At 42.5% G+C, this 15,832-nt stretch overlaps 1 protein-coding gene across 1 annotated transcript in view; it reads right to left on the reverse strand.

The window, feature by feature from the left end:
* Nucleotides 1–15,832, reverse strand: part of LOC102298603 (serine/threonine-protein kinase BRSK2) — a 149,159-nt gene that overhangs the window by 34,317 nt on the left and 99,010 nt on the right. Inside the window, exons 4-9 of the mRNA XM_042212604.1 lie at nucleotides 13,170–13,310; nucleotides 10,920–11,036; nucleotides 8,368–8,401; nucleotides 4,313–4,381; nucleotides 1,332–1,478; nucleotides 485–516 (exon numbers count right to left, since the gene is read on the reverse strand). Of these exons, the coding sequence (XP_042068538.1) occupies nucleotides 485–516; nucleotides 1,332–1,478; nucleotides 4,313–4,381; nucleotides 8,368–8,401; nucleotides 10,920–11,036; nucleotides 13,170–13,310 (540 nt within the window). The remainder of the gene's footprint in view (nucleotides 1–484; nucleotides 517–1,331; nucleotides 1,479–4,312; nucleotides 4,382–8,367; nucleotides 8,402–10,919; nucleotides 11,037–13,169; nucleotides 13,311–15,832) is intronic.

The following is a 15,832-nucleotide window of genomic DNA, read 5'->3' on the forward strand; positions in this document are numbered from 1 at the left end:
GCCAAAAATCTGGCAAGACTTGCTTTTGATAAGAGGATACATTTATACACAGTAAGAGCTTTAGTGGTGGTGGTGGTGGTGTTTTGGTGGTGACACAAAAAAGCAATCTAAAATGTTTAGTAAGATGGCAAAAATCAGTGAAATAAGGTTTTACTGAACTGTGTGACCCTCTGTGTGATTTCAAATCAAAATAATTTGAGTTTTAAAATCCAGAAATATTACATCCATTAGAAATCAGAGGTGCATTAGAGCATCCTGATGATCTGGCCTCTCAGCGTTGGAGCAAACACAGCTCTCACTCTCAGGACTAATGGACACGATTCCTCTCTGAGAGGTCTCCATCAGAGAGTTCAAAAAACACTCTTATTATTTTCATTCTGCATTGTGGCGTTTTTCTTTCATCACATCACTTTAAGCGGACATGCACATACACACTGAACCAAGACAGAAGCAGACGAAAATAAACTCAAGTGTCTGTACTCACAGATACCACGTATGCTTCTGGATCTGCTCCAACTGTAAGGACAAATAAACATTAATGAATGATTTCCAAGTGAAACTGACAAAGACGAGCAGGCTCAATGGTCTCTGAAGATCCAGGGAATGGGCGTCTTTATCAAACAGCATTAAGTTGCAGGATCCAGTGTCCACTTCACCACAACGAGGCACACTGGTGAGCATGCTGGTTAACTGCACACTGCAGCTTTTTCCAGCCTTTTTAAAGCTCAGGAGCAATGAACAGGAGCAGACCCTACAGCCACCGTCCGGCTAACTGCAGTGAAGTAAACCTAGGCTATGACTTAGCTGGAATAAAGGGAAACAGATGCAGGAAGGGAGGTTCGTAGTGTAAAAGTTTAAAAGCCTTTTCTTTCAAATCTTCTTTATAAAACTAGTTTTTAAAAATAGTTTCTCTGTGACTTGTTTATCATTTCTTTGGTGTTTGATTTCGTTTTACACTTTTATGCTGTTCTTACTCCTGAGTTACAGATTTATCAGCTGCAGTATGATGCCTAACACAGCTGCTTAACCTGCAGAAGAAAATGAAGTGAAAGCAGATTATCTAACAGTACTTTTGTTATATTTGCAATGATTGTCTTCTAAACAAATCTTTGGCTTTAGATGAAAGGAAAGAACAGTAGCTGCAAGGTCAGTCACAGTGCAAATGTGCTAAATTTAGCACAAGTGCAGCATGTAGTTCCTAAGGCAGCAGCCAGAGATCATAAAAATGCAAAGCGACCACAGTCACGCTGATGGAGGACCTCAGTCCTCTCCGGGTCTATAACGAATCGGGCCAGGGGGTGATGTGACGTGGGCAGACTGCAGCAGCTTACCGTCAGCCTCTTGATGGGGTCTACTTCAATCATGCCACGCAGAAGGTTCTGACAGTCTGGAGGGATAAAGTGAGGCATGTGGAAAACTCCCAGCTTCACCTTCTCCAGCAGGTTTCTCAGGTTGTCGTCATCAAAAGGAAGAGCACCCTAAGAAAAGGCACAATGGTAACGTCTAAACATTTACACATTTCAATCCCTTATTTTCTGTTATACATCCTGTTGTAGTGGTGGTTACTTTTTAATAACATGGTCTTAATAAAGGTCAGCATAGCTGTAGATACTCCTTTGGAGTCTAAAGTCTTCCCAATTCTGTAAACGCTCCACTTCAGATTGTTCTGTACTCCCAGATCTTCATAATGTCAGTGAGAGTGGATATCTACAGTTGGTCACATGAAGCACAGAAGCCCCGCCCACTGGCTACTTAAGCTTTCTGTTGATGAGCAGAAGGCAATCAGAGGAAAGTGGTGACAGCCTTAAAGGGGGAGGAGCTAAAGTAGCTTTCAGTTAGTGGATGAGCAGTGATGTCGCCTCTAGGCCTGGTACAACCTAAATAATTACTCAATAATTATTAATAAGTTATTATTAATTTGTGGATTGCTCTGTGAATCATGCAAACTACCAAGAATGAAGATATGGAGCTAAAAACGAGCACAGCAGATCCTGGTTCTTTGTATTTATTTGTTTAAGCAGTTCTGTATTAAAAGCACACCAGCAACACGAGATCACATGGCCCAGCGCTGACATCTGCCTGTTGTCATGTAGCCGGCCTGTCAGGTGTGCCCTGAGAGATAATCTGCCGTTTGACAAAGAAGGTGACCAGAGGCAGTTTTGCGAGAGGTATCAGTCATCAGAGTGAGTGATGATGAGGCACTCTGTACTGCAGCCAGCCGGCTCTGCCTCTGCTCTCCAGCTAGGGCACACGCTCAATAACATGATGACTGATACCATTTCCTCCTCATAAAAAAAACAAGCAGGATGAAGCCAGATGGTCACTGACACTGCGTGGTAATCAAAACAACACCAGCAGAGAGATTTATCTTCACATGATGACTGTGTTATGTGATCCATCTTCATCAAGAGGATAAAACACTCGTGTGTTCACACGGCACCAAAACAAACAGTCATTTACTCACTACTATCATGTTACAGAGCTGCTGGTATGAAAAGCCTTCGTATGTGATGTGTCCGCGCGAAGCAAAGCTGACATATTCAAATCATTTTGTAGGGGAAAGAAAAAAACAATATTAGGATAAACTGGATTTTCCCCACATAAATATTTTATTTTCCCACAACCTGGAATTTACAAAATCCAGAGTTTTTCAGAGGCCCAGTTTTACCCATGGCCAAACTACATACAAGCTGCCATATTTACCATAATAAAGCCTCGTACACGTGGTCCGGGTCTAAATGTATCTATTAGCTTGACAAGAATAAGTTGATTATTTTATGGACGGACAGAATCTCTAACTGCATTTTAAAATTGAGCATCCTTTGATCAAACCAAACAAAGCGAGCTCTCTAACCTGCATTTTCTCATGTTTCAACTAGTACTGTCAGCGTTAACCTCGTTAGAATGACGTTAACGCCATAACCGCATTAACGCGACAAATCTACGTTAGGCGGTTAGCGCGGATCGCTCGTTAACACTGTGCAGCCCCACGCACGGGGCGATCCGTGCTAACTCGCTAACGGAGGTTTGTTGCGTTAATGCAGTTATGGCGTTAACGTCATTTTAACGAGGTTAACGCTGACAGCACTATTTTCTACAAAACAGTGATTAAAGAACTAAAGTCTCATTTAGATTCAGGGCATCAAGGCTGTACGTGCACATACATATGATATGCTGGTATAATAATATTTAGTAATTATGAATCATTTAAGCTAGCCATTCAAGCAAGAGGGAACAATGAGACAAACCAAGGTCAGAGGTGGACTCTCACTCACAAATGTGCTATTAGCATCTCCTGCAGAGATAAACAGTCACTGCAAACACAACAGATTCCACAGAGTTCTCCTGAAAAGGCAAAGCTACGGTCGTTACGGCACAGGAACATAATGTGCATGTAGATGTATGCAACCAGCAGCCACATTTGCACACACCAGCCTATGACTGGCCCTAAATGATCGATCACCGTGTTTTGTCACTTATGAAACACAGATTTCTGTTGTGGAAACATTCTTCTGCAGTCGGTCATTTGTCGATTCACAATTTAGAACAAAGAGGCCCGTTACAAAGGAAAGGAGAACATCCTGTCTGTACCCATTTTATTTATAATGTGGTTTTAATATTTTATCAGTACACATTGTGTTTCCAGCAGCCCATCTTTAATTTAATCCTGGCTGGTGGAATCCACAGACTCCAGGTGTACCAAAGGATGCAGAGTGCTCCCATCAGGTGATTTACTTTGTCCAGAAGTAATTCACGATCTTTTTTACTTTATCCCGGCTGTATACAGTATAAATACTTTGCGAAGGAAAAAGCTGAATTAACTCCGCCCCTTTGGTTTTTTCCCTTGTCACGTTGTATCAGATCAGGAGTTGCCAGATTTAGAAAATGTAACTATTTTAATGTTATGATTCTGTTGTGCTTCCTCGTGGATACGATGCTCCTCTTTTTACAGTTGTTCGCATCCCTCTTCATGAGTTTTTGATTTTCTTTAGCACCTTTTTGTATTTTTGTTCAGTTTGTCATTACATATTATATTTAAACTATTTGGTTTCTTTGTGGGCATTTCGCATCTCTTAGTAATACTTTATGGTCATTTATCACACAATTGTAGCTGTTTTTAATCTCAGTGTTTTGTCTTTTTGCTTCTTTTTTCTGCAATGTTTGCAGCTCTTCAATATTTTGGTTGTGTCTGGAAATGTTATGAATTTCACTGCTGTTGCATGAAGATGCCAAACGCGTGTCAAAATGACTGTAAAAGCACAATGTCCAGGCCATTTTCTGCCATTGCAATGCAGTAGGAGAAGTCACTTACCACTAAAAGTGCAAACAGGATGACTCCACAGCTCCACGCATCGGCTTTCCTCCCATCATACTTCTCCCCCTGGTGCACACATGCAGACACACACAGAGATGAGCTTCATCCTAAAATGTTTCCCAAACATCACCCTGGCTGCTCTGGGCCTTAACACATTAACTGACCAAAAATCGCAGCCCTCATTTCTCAAAAATGTATAAAATTAGCATCTAAAATCATTTGTAGTCCCAAATTTATAGAAATACAGTGGCTTGCAAAAGTATTCGGCCCCCTTGAACTTTCCCACATTTTGTCACATTACAGCCACAAACATGAATCAATTTTATGGAATTCCACAGGTGAAAGACCAACACAAAGTGGTGCACACGTGAGAAGTGGAACGAAAATCATCATGATTCCAAACATTTTTACAAATAAATACAGTGGGGCAAAAAAGTATTTAGTCAGCCACCGATTGTGCAAGTTCCCCCACCTAAAATGATGACAGAGGTCAGTAATTTGCACCAGAGGTACACTTCAACTGTGAGAGACAGAATGTGAAAAAAAAATCCATGAATCCACATGGTAGGATTTGTAAAGAATTTATTCGTAAATCAGGGTGGAAAATAAGTATTTGGTCAATAACAAAAATACAACTCAATACTTTGTAACATAACCTTTGTTGGCAATAACAGAGGTCAAACGTTTACTATAGGTCTTTACCAGGTTTGCACACACAGTAGCTGGTATTTTGGCCCATTCCTCCATGCAGATCTTCTCGAGAGCAGTGATGTTTTGGGGCTGTCGCCGAGCAACACGGACTTTCAACTCCCGCCACAGATTTTCTATGGGGTTGAGGTCTGGAGACTGGCTAGGCCACTCCAGGACTTTCAAATGCTTCTTACGGAGCCACTCCTTTGTTGCCCGGGCGGTGTGTTTTGGATCATTGTCATGTTGGAAGACCCAGCCTCGTTTCATCTTCAAAGTTCTCACTGATGGAAGGAGGTTTTGGCTCAAAATCTCACGATACATGGCCCCATTCATTCTGTCCTTAACACGGATCAGTCGTCCTGTCCCCTTGGCAGAAAAACAGCCCCATAGCATGATGTTTCCACCCCCATGCTTCACAGTAGGTATGGTGTTCTTGGGATGCAACTCAGTATTCTTCTTCCTCCAAACACGACGAGTTGAGTTTATACCAAAAAGTTCTACTTTGGTTTCATCTGACCACATGACATTCTCCCAATCCTCTGCTGTATCATCCATGTGCTCTCTGGCAAACTTCAGACGGGCCTGGACATGCACTGGCTTCAGCAGCGGAACACGTCTGGCACTGCGGGATTTGATTCCCTGCCGTTGTAGTGTGTTACTGATGGTGACCTTTGTTACTTTGGTCCCAGCTCTCTGCAGGTCATTCACCAGGTCCCCCCGTGTGGTTCTGGGATCTTTGCTCACCGTTCTCATGATCATTTTGACCCCACGGGATGAGATCTTGCGTGGAGCCCCAGATCGAGGGAGATTATCAGTGGTCTTGTATGTCTTCCATTTTCTGATGATTGCTCCCACAGTTGATTTTTTCACACCAAGCTGCTTGCCTATTGTAGATTCACTCTTCCCAGTCTGGTGCAGGTCTACAATACTTTTCCTGGTGTCCTTCGAAAGCTCTTTGGTCTTGGCCATGGCGGAGTTTGGAGTCTGACTGTTTGGGCTGTGGACAGGTGTCTTTTATACAGATGATGAGTTCAAACAGGTGCCATTCATACAGGTAACGAGTGGGGGACAGAAAAGCTTCTTACAGAAGACGTTACAGGTCTGTGAGAGCCAGAGATTTTCCTTGTTTGAGGTGACCAAATACTTATTTTCCACCCTGATTTACGAATAAATTCTTTACAAATCCTACCATGTGGATTCATGGATTTTTTTTTCACATTCTGTCTCTCACAGTTGAAGTGTACCTCTGGTGCAAATTACTGACCTCTGTCATCATTTTAAGTGGGGGAACTTGCACAATCGGTGGCTGACTAAATACTTTTTTGCCCCACTGTAACTGCAAAGTGGGGTGTTCGTAATTATTCAGCCCCTTTGGCTGAGTGCAGTCAGTTGTCCATAGACGTTGCCTGATGAGTGCTAATGACTAAACAGAGTGCACCTGTGTGTAATCTAATGTCAGTACAAATACAGCTGCTCTGTGACGGCCTCAGAGGTTGTCTAAGAGAATATTGGGAGCAACAACACCATGAAGTCCAAAGAACACACCAGACAGGTCAGGGATAAAGTTATTGAGAAATTTAAAGCAGGCTTAGGCTACAAAAAGATTTCCCAAGCCTTGAACATCCCACGGAGCACTGTTCAAGCCATCATTCAGAAATGGAAGGAGTATGGCACAACTGTAAACCTACCAAGACAAGGCCGTCCACCTAAACTCACAGGCCGAACAAGGAGAGCGCTGATCAGAAATGCAGCCAAGAGGCCCATGGTGACTCTGGACGAGCTGCAGAGATCTACAGCTCAGGTGGGGGAATCTGTCCATAGGACAACTATTAGTCGTGCACTGCACAAAGTTGGCCTTTATGGAAGAGTGGCAAGAAGAAAGCCATTGTTAACAGAAAACCAGAAGAAGTCCCGTTTGCAGTTTGCCACAAGCCATGTGGGGGACACAGCAAACATGTGGAAGAAGCTGCTCTGGTCAGATGAGACCAAAATGCAAAACGCTATGTGTGGAAAACTAACACTGCACATCACTCTGAACACACCATCCCCACTGTCAGATATGGTGGTGGCAGCATCATGCTCTGGGGGGGCTTCTCTTCAGCAGGGACAGGGAAGCTGGTCAGAGTTGATGGGAAGATGGATGGAGCCAAATACAGGGCAATCTTGGAAGAAAACCTCTTGGAGTCTGCAAAAGACTTGAGACTGGGGCGGAGGTTCAGCTTCCAGCAGGACAACGACCCTAAACATAAAGCCAGGGCAACAATGGGATGGTTTAAAACAAAACATATCCATGTGTTAGAATGGCCCAGTCAAAGTCCAGATCTAAATCCAATCCAGAATCTGTGGCAAGATCTGAAAACTGCTGTTCACAAACGCTGTCATCTAATCTGACTGAGCTGGAGCTGTTTCAAAGAAGAATGGGCAAAGATTTCAGTCTGTAGATGTGCAAAGCTGGTAGAGACAGACCCTAAAAGACTGGCAGCTGGAACTGCAGCAAAAGCTGGTTCTACAAAGTATTGACTCAGGGGGCTGAATAATTACGCACACCCCACTTTGCAGTTATTTATTTGTAAAAAATGTTTGGATCATGTATGATTTTCGTTCCACTTCTCACGTGTGCACCACTTTGTGTTGGTCTTTCACGTGGAATTCCAATAAAATTGATTCATGTTTGTGGCTGTAATGTGACAAAATGTGGAAAAGTTCAAGGGGGCCGAACACTTTTGCAAGCCACTGTAGAAGTGTTAATGAAGAATTATTAGTAAACAACAACACTAAATCACAAATGCTCATAATTAATGATGTTTTGGGGGTTAAACCTTGAAAAGAACCAAAGTACCGCCCTTTGTCGCAGTTTGATTTTACAGTCATGTGTTCAATGCTTAACTATTTTGAATGTTGACAGCATAGAAACACAGCTGGGCTGCTGTCCACTAAAAACAATGTCTATTTCTTACATTTGAAACAGTCATTTTTAAACAGCAACTTTGTGTTTTTGACTTGGGAGAAATATTTAATAAAAAAATAAACCATGCAGATTACGACCCTTTCCCTCAGAGAGTACAGAGCACTCACTCGGGGCATACTGTTGATAGAAGTGCCCCATGATAATCAAAACTAAGACCCTATCACAGAAAAAGGGATCAAACTGAAAAAGTCTTGACTTTATGAAGATGTACAGGTATGGGCAGCTGGAAGTAGGAATAAAAAGAAATATGGCAATAGAGACGCACAAGTGAGAGGGAATGAGGAAGCCTGGTGAATGCAGAGAGGATGGAGCAGTGATGTAAGAGCCACTCTGATTCAGAGCTCCTATTATTGAATGAAAGAAAGAGACAGACAAGAAGAGAGCGAGCACTTACCCTGATAACCTCTGGGCAGGCGTAGTGTGGAGATCTGTAAGAAGAGGCAGCCATTCAGGATACAACATGAAGCACAATAAATACACTGGGGAAGTATCAGCTGATGCTCTGGATAGCAGTTCCTTGAAACACGCAAGTCTTTACCTCACATGCATTAAAATAATGACATCAGTCTTTATTGCATGACAGATTTCTTTATGCTTAAAGAGTATTACATAACATCGAACAGCCTCAAAACAGAATCTTGTGCTGTGGCGGCTCGGCTTATTGGATAACGCACGGCAGACAAAAAAATGTCTTTAGAAAAGCGACATGGGCTTTCTTTTATGTCGTTTATCATAGTGCCAGACCTTTAAGAGCATATCTGTCAAGTGCAGGTATGTCTTTAAGCCTCTGATACTGTGACTCTGAAACCAAGGCCCTAAACAGCTTAATAGCGCTCTGAAAACTAGCATAACTGATGCCCACAAAGAAGAAGTCAGCTTCGATCCATCCCAGTGGATCCATCCATCCATGTCCCAGGTGACACTGGGCGAAAGGCCTTGAACTGTAAGGGGAAACCAACAACATGCAACATCTTCACAAACGCCCCGACCAGAGGTTTGAGCCAGGAATCGTCTTGCTGTGATGCTACATTGCTCATCACTGCATCCTATGCCGCTAGTGCAATTTCCTCAGTTTCTAATAACAGCTTGTAAGATATCCAAACCACTCGTTGGACTGCAGGAGTCTTTTCTGCAGACTGTTGAACGATGGTCAATGGAAGAATGAATTCAACCATCTCTGCTGTGATGGTTGTCAGACTTTGCAAGACAATTTCAAAGAGAAAATCCTCTATAATAGAAGAATAATCCTTCAAAATCCACAACAGACGACCTGAAGAGGCACAAAAGTTTTGCCATGTTTCTCACAGTTCACAACCCCCATCAGTGAAAATCTGAGTGTTCAAAGAGCAGTGCAGGAAGATGGATAAAGAATCTCACAGTCGTAGCAGACACTTGCAGAAGCAATGAGCGAAAATATGCCAGAAAGTAAAAAGAATCTGAAGTGCTGCAGAAAGAGCGCCACGAGCTGTGATAGAGTCAAAGGGAGCGTTAAGTACTGACAATGCACGGTGCCAAAATATGGGCTCTGTGCTCTTTGCCTTCCTGTTTAAATATTGCACTTTCTGCTTTTTGAAACATGGTCATTTTTCTCTAGTATTTCCTCTCATGTCTGCATTCTAAATAATCTAATAATTGCACAATTGCAGCAGAACTAACTGTACTCTGGAGCTTCCCTGTGCGGATTCATCATGGAATAAACGAAGCACAGAGCATGGCTTCTTCCAGCAGCATCCCATATAAACTCGCAGAGTAAACAAACACTCCATCTTCACTCGCAACATACTTAATTATGATAATGTATGTAAACCCAGTCGATCTGAACTACTCAAACACAGTCATGTCAAAATACACTAACTGCAATCTAATTACACCCGAGCTAATTTTCATCCTTCCTGCTGGAGGCAGCTTGCTCATTTAATGAATTCCATTAACGTCACATGAAGTGAAAGAATCTTTTGACTTACGAGAGATATTTAAAGGATCGCTCAGCGAAAGACTAATCTGACAGACCCCAACACGGACACAGTGTCAGCGTGAGCTTGAAGACTATTAGCGACTCGAAAGCCCCACTGAATCCAATCGATGCACGCGTACTGCCAGCTGCACTGAATGCCCAGCAAACAGCCATAAATTACTGAAAATATGCAGATAAAAAATCCACGTGCAGAAGTCTAAACTAGGTCCAGCAGTAAAGGACGCCCTACACTGGTTCAGTTATATGGAAGATTTCCAGTATCCATCCTATCAGACTATGAGGTACGCCCCAAAGAAAGACTCAGCATGTATCGGTACATCACATGTCAGATTTGCCAACATTTCCACATCATATTTTGTTTTATTGGCGATTCAGACACACAGCCAGCACACAACATGTACAGCACAGGGTCAAACTGTCCACATGTTTGTATACTGGAGCACTTGGACTGCAGAGATTTGTCTCCCTCCTGCTTTGTGCAGCATTTCTGAGCCAGAGCAGCCAAGCTTTAGCCGTTCCACATGGCTGACTCTGGGAAATGCTGCTTGGCCTACAGCTGACCAGCACATATCCTGTAGAGCCCACAAAGACTACACAACAAAATACTAGGAAAGGTTTCTACTGCTGGAACAATCATTTTTCATTACGCTTTTGATTTATAGCAACTGGTTCTAACAAGATGCTGGAAAAATGACACTGTGAACCATTATGTCTCTCGAGAGAGTCAGAAACAAAGAGCTAAAGCAGGTTTTCAGCTGAGAGGTAAATGGAAAGACTGGCGAGTTAAAGGGATTTAAAGTCATGCAAATCAAGATGTGCAAATAATAACCATGGATTACATTTAGAACAGTAATAACATCTATTGTTCTGTTCAGCATGTTCACGTTTGGTGCTCGTTATAAAGAACTCAAAGCATAATGTGTCAGACATGCACTTGATATAATTTGCAAGTCAATAACTTGAATACTAACCCGCAGCTGGTCTCCAGCAGACTGTCCCCGACCTGCAGAGACGCCATGCCAAAGTCTGCTATCCTGATGTTGTTCTTCTCATCTAACAACAAGTTCTCGGGCTTCAAATCTCTGTGGCTGCCAGAGAACAGCAAAGACAGATCCTTACATGAGTCTACTCGTGATACATTTTCTTGGTGGTGGCTTTTCAAGGGACTTGAATTGGTTATATGACTCTGTTCAACAGGACAAACATCACAGCAGGAAATAATAAGAGACAATCTGAGCCCAGCTGGAGCCATGACTCTACATGCACATGGGCCTTATATTTTCAGCTGCAACCCTGGTGGTGCTAAACAGTCTGAGGGCAAGTAAAGAACAAGTAAACACATAATTGAACCTGGAGCGTAGACTGGTTTCTAACCTTTATTCAAGGTCTTATTGTCTGCACGCTGAGGTCCACAGGATCCTTCAGGAATGGTGACATTACAAAGTACTATTGGAAAATGACTCTTCAGTTGCTCTGTGACCTCAGTGAACACGTTACTTATAGAGAGTCGAGTCTACAAATTGATTTTGTAAATTATGGTTCTGATTAAAGTCACGTGGGAGGATGAAGCATGCTATGCTTTAGGACAGGGGTGATGGTGACAGCAAGATCAGCTTGATGCTTTTAAACCAGGGCAGCACAGAATAATACGTGATGGGACGTCCATCTTTTAAAAATGTAACATTCATTTTCCCATTTTGTGATGTTCCCAGTGTGAACACTGGTGCCTCTACAGTACACCAGGATCATGTACTGGAAGAATCTGTTCCACACTGATCAGTTTAGCAGTTTTAAATTGTCCCAAGAGGCTCGACTCAAAGTAGTGAATACAGAAGGTCATCAGAGCTGTGCCAGCTTTCGCAGTCATGTCCCGACCTCCTCAGGGAAATGGCCTTTAATGTTTTCTGTAATCAAGACAAGGTGATTGCAACTCATCAGCGACTGAAAGAGTCAAATACGAGTCCACAGTTTTACTTAAAACCAGCGAGGGACATAAAACGCAGACATACAGAGCTCGACTTTTGTGCGTCTTTCTTACAGAAAACACACAGCGGAGAATAAATGTGCTTCTTAAAAGTCGAACACTTGATGTCTAACGCTGAGGCTCAAAGGCAGAACATCTTTGATGTGCAATTGCTCTTGTGTTGCAGTCATGTGTGGAGGAACTAAAGGTGGTCTCAGAGATGAAAAGAGATCAAGAGGAGCTGCAGCCTCTAAAGTCAGCCCCGGCTGCAGCTGATGAGGAAAGAGGCTGCAGGAGGAAACCCGTTCTTCACACATCCGAATGGAGCAAACACTCCGGTGTTTGTAGAAACGATAGAAAAGTCATAAACAATCCCTAGAATATAAACTACAGTAAGAATGCTTTGATCTTTTTATTAGTTCGTTAAGTGCACATTAAACTAAATGCAAATTCTCTCAAAGGTGAAGAAGCAGGCCGGGGCAATGAACTCTGTTAACTATCATTATGACTGCCTCAGTTTTACGATACTGCATTTGGTAAACAGATTTTTGCCCTCACGCTGCAGTCAGCCTGACCTTAAATCTGCAACATGTCTTTGCAATACGAGACTCAGCTGGACACTGAGCACTTCATGTGACTTTTTGTTTAATTGTGTGGGGTGAGGATGACAAAAGATTTGAAGAAACCGACACAGACTTGCAATTTTTGCAGATTTATCACAGTTAAGTATTAATACAAACAGATTACATTTAATTGCCCTTTGACCTCATTCAGTCACACTGATAGCAGACTGATGCCTGTCCTATTTTTGCCGTATTAACACACCAAAGTTGCTTTGAAGACAGCAACTTCCTGAGAGTGGCTGCAGACCTGGTCCCCATGGTTTAAGCAAAGGCAACGAGATCAGTTTATTGTGCACGGTCGCACTTATAATGGCTCAGAGCAGAGCTGTGAAGCACAGCTTATATATATTCTTCAAACATTGTGCCATAAATGATTCCATGTCCTAGTAAAAACACCTGTTGGCCTCACCTGGTCCGTTTGATGTGTGTGGGCGGAGCTACCTGAGACTCACCCACACAGTGGTGTAATTTCGAAAATGTATAATTACAAATTGCTGTGATAAATTATCTGTTTTACTGCACCCTGATGTTTGCCCTGTAGAACAGAGTTACATGGAAAGTCCATTTCTCCCCAGCACTCCTGGCTAAAACCCAACCCTCTGATAAAACCCAATATTTGTCTCTGAGTGACAAACCATATGGAGTGGCTGTGGCAGAAGTCCAAAGCGGAGATGATTTGTCTGAAGAACTTTCGAGCCTCTTTCGGTGTTAACCGGCCTTTCTTCACCAGGTAATCAAAAAGCTCCCCACCAGACACATGCTCTAGCACCAGGTATCTGCAAAAGAAGACAGAGGCCAAATACATGTGACGGGAAACCTCTGAAACCTGCAATACCAGTAAAACAAGGAGCAGTTACTGCTGCAGTCATGTCTACAGTGGTCCCTCACTAAATCGCGGTTCACCTTTCGCGGCTTCGCTGTTTTGCGGGTTTTTTGTGCAATTTTGCATACTTTCTATTTTCTATTTATTTAAGTTTACAGCGCGTTGTGTTCTGCGTCCTGATTGGCTGTAGACCACCGTCAATCAATCTTGTGCCGTGTCTCCTGTACAGTACAGAATGTGTTCAGTTTGTCAAATTTACATAAATCTTCGATCCTAGCAGTGCGACTCTGAAGTGCTGCACTGTGTGTTTGTAAGTTTTCTCCCCAACAAACAACAATGTCGACGAAACGTCGTCACCTGCGGGAGCCTTTGGTTTCATTCTATAACACTGGACTTCTTCTTCTACGAAGGTTTGAACTTTGTGAGTAAACAAGAGAGAAAATGTTCACGCCTGTCTGAGAAAAGTGCATAAAGTGTGTAGTGACGGGTTTTACAGCCTTAAAACATCTATAACAATTGTAAAAAACATAAAGTTGGCTACTTCGTGGATTTCGCTTATCGTGGGTTATTTTTCGAACGTAACTCCCGCGACAAACGAGGGACTGCTGTACATTAGTATTACAGTTATACATTAGCATTTTAACCCTGTGATGTCATCAGCAGTTTTAACCCTATTAGAAGATGTAAATGTTTTCAATTGTTCTCCCAACACTTTGCAATTAGAACACAAAGAGAGTAATCATTCTGCTCGAGGTGACTGTTCATTTCAATAAAACCGGATTGAATTGAACTGAAAAACTGGCTTTTTGTGCAGATAGAGTTGTCACTGATGGTGACTGAGAACCTGGACAGTTAATGTCTGACTGATAATGGAGTTTCCCACATCGTAACAAAAGCCAGTTTTTAGGGCTACTGAGATGCAGTTTGATCACCATAAACACATTTTTAGCCCAATTTTCTTTTTATAATAATATTTTAGAGAAACCTTCAACATGACCACTTTTTGTTGTAATTAATATACTAACCTGTCCTGACAGCTCACTACATATAAGGAACAAAGCCAAAACAACCCACAGCCATAAATTAGTAAGAAGTCTTTGGCCACGTGTCTGGAACTTGGGGTTCTTAAAGAACCGTCTCCTAGAAGAATTCATTGTTTTCTGCTGCTTCCCTCCAAAAGATAAGATCATTATCTTGAAGTGATGAAGTGAAGGTTAATAAATTGTGTTGCAGCTGCAAGTCTTTATCACAACTGTCGCAGAAATGTTTGTGTGACCACTACCACGTGCATGTGACATCGTGCCACTGAGCCAAATGTAGAAGCTGAAAGTGTGAGGGACTTTTAGCCGAACACTTTGAGTGAAGACACACAACCAATGGTTTAGGGTGCGTCTGAACCCCGTCCTCTGCAATGTGTGCGAACATCGGCCTGCTTTCCATTTTTGTTGTGACTCCAAGGCAAAGTAAGAAGACGCATAGACGTATAAAGGGAATGATTAGTTGTGTGTTGAACTAATCAGTAATGTGTTGAAAACACGCCTCGGATTAGCCAGAATGTTTCTGCAGATAGAAACAATTCGAGAAAAGCGACCTCTCGTGGTCAGTCGCTTTCAGTTTGATTGCTGCCTAGAAATGTAACACAACCTGAGATGACAAACCTTATTTCAGCCATAATAAAAATAGTAAAGTAAAACACACGATAACAGAAATCGGTGTAATTTACTGGACCAAAACTAAAAGATCTCCCACAGTTTTGTTAGTAAAGAACCTCCAATCATGCAACATTACATTAAATGTACTTCCCATCCGAGTCCCTACAGATCCTCTGGTTCATGTTCCCCTCAAATCGAAAGAAGCATTATTGAAATAATTGGGTTATAAACTAAAGAGTATTTAGCTGTGATGTGTTGCAGTCCCCACATTGATGCACAACATAAATCCCTGAGAAAATCCACAACCCATGTGGGTTTGTGGTTTTATCCATCTCCTGTGCTGAGCCGGCTCCTCCTGCAGCCCGTCCTCCCCGGGGCCTGATTTATTAGCAGATTAAGGGATCTGCTCAAGCATTTACCCATCACAGCTATTTAAATTAGAAACACGCTCGGGCGTGATTTGTGAGTGTGAGAATTTCAAACTGTTTGCATCCATGATGACCATTCGTCCCCGTCCTCGCAACATTAAGAAAACAAATTCCCGCTCCATTTGACAGCAGCACCTTTATCAATTATTGAACAACATATTAAGCCACGCCACTGGAGCGCAGCCATCACATGTATGAGATTAATGTATACAATAAAACCCGTACACGAACGCTTGAGTCGCCGGGGGCCGGTTAAAGTGACGGGAACCAAAGAAGCATTTCTAATCAAATCCCGGAGCTCAGATTGCTGCTCGTGTAAACGTTGTACTGTTGTACAGTGCTGCCGACTGTTAGTTAGACGTTTGCTTTATCAGTGCTGTTTGTCAGCCGTTAAA

The sequence above is a fragment of the Haplochromis burtoni genome, unplaced genomic scaffold, assembly GCF_018398535.1.
Source record: "Haplochromis burtoni strain Fernald_Lab_line unplaced genomic scaffold, NCSU_Asbu1 Contig_381, whole genome shotgun sequence".
Taxonomy (NCBI): Eukaryota; Metazoa; Chordata; class Actinopteri; order Cichliformes; family Cichlidae; genus Haplochromis; species Haplochromis burtoni.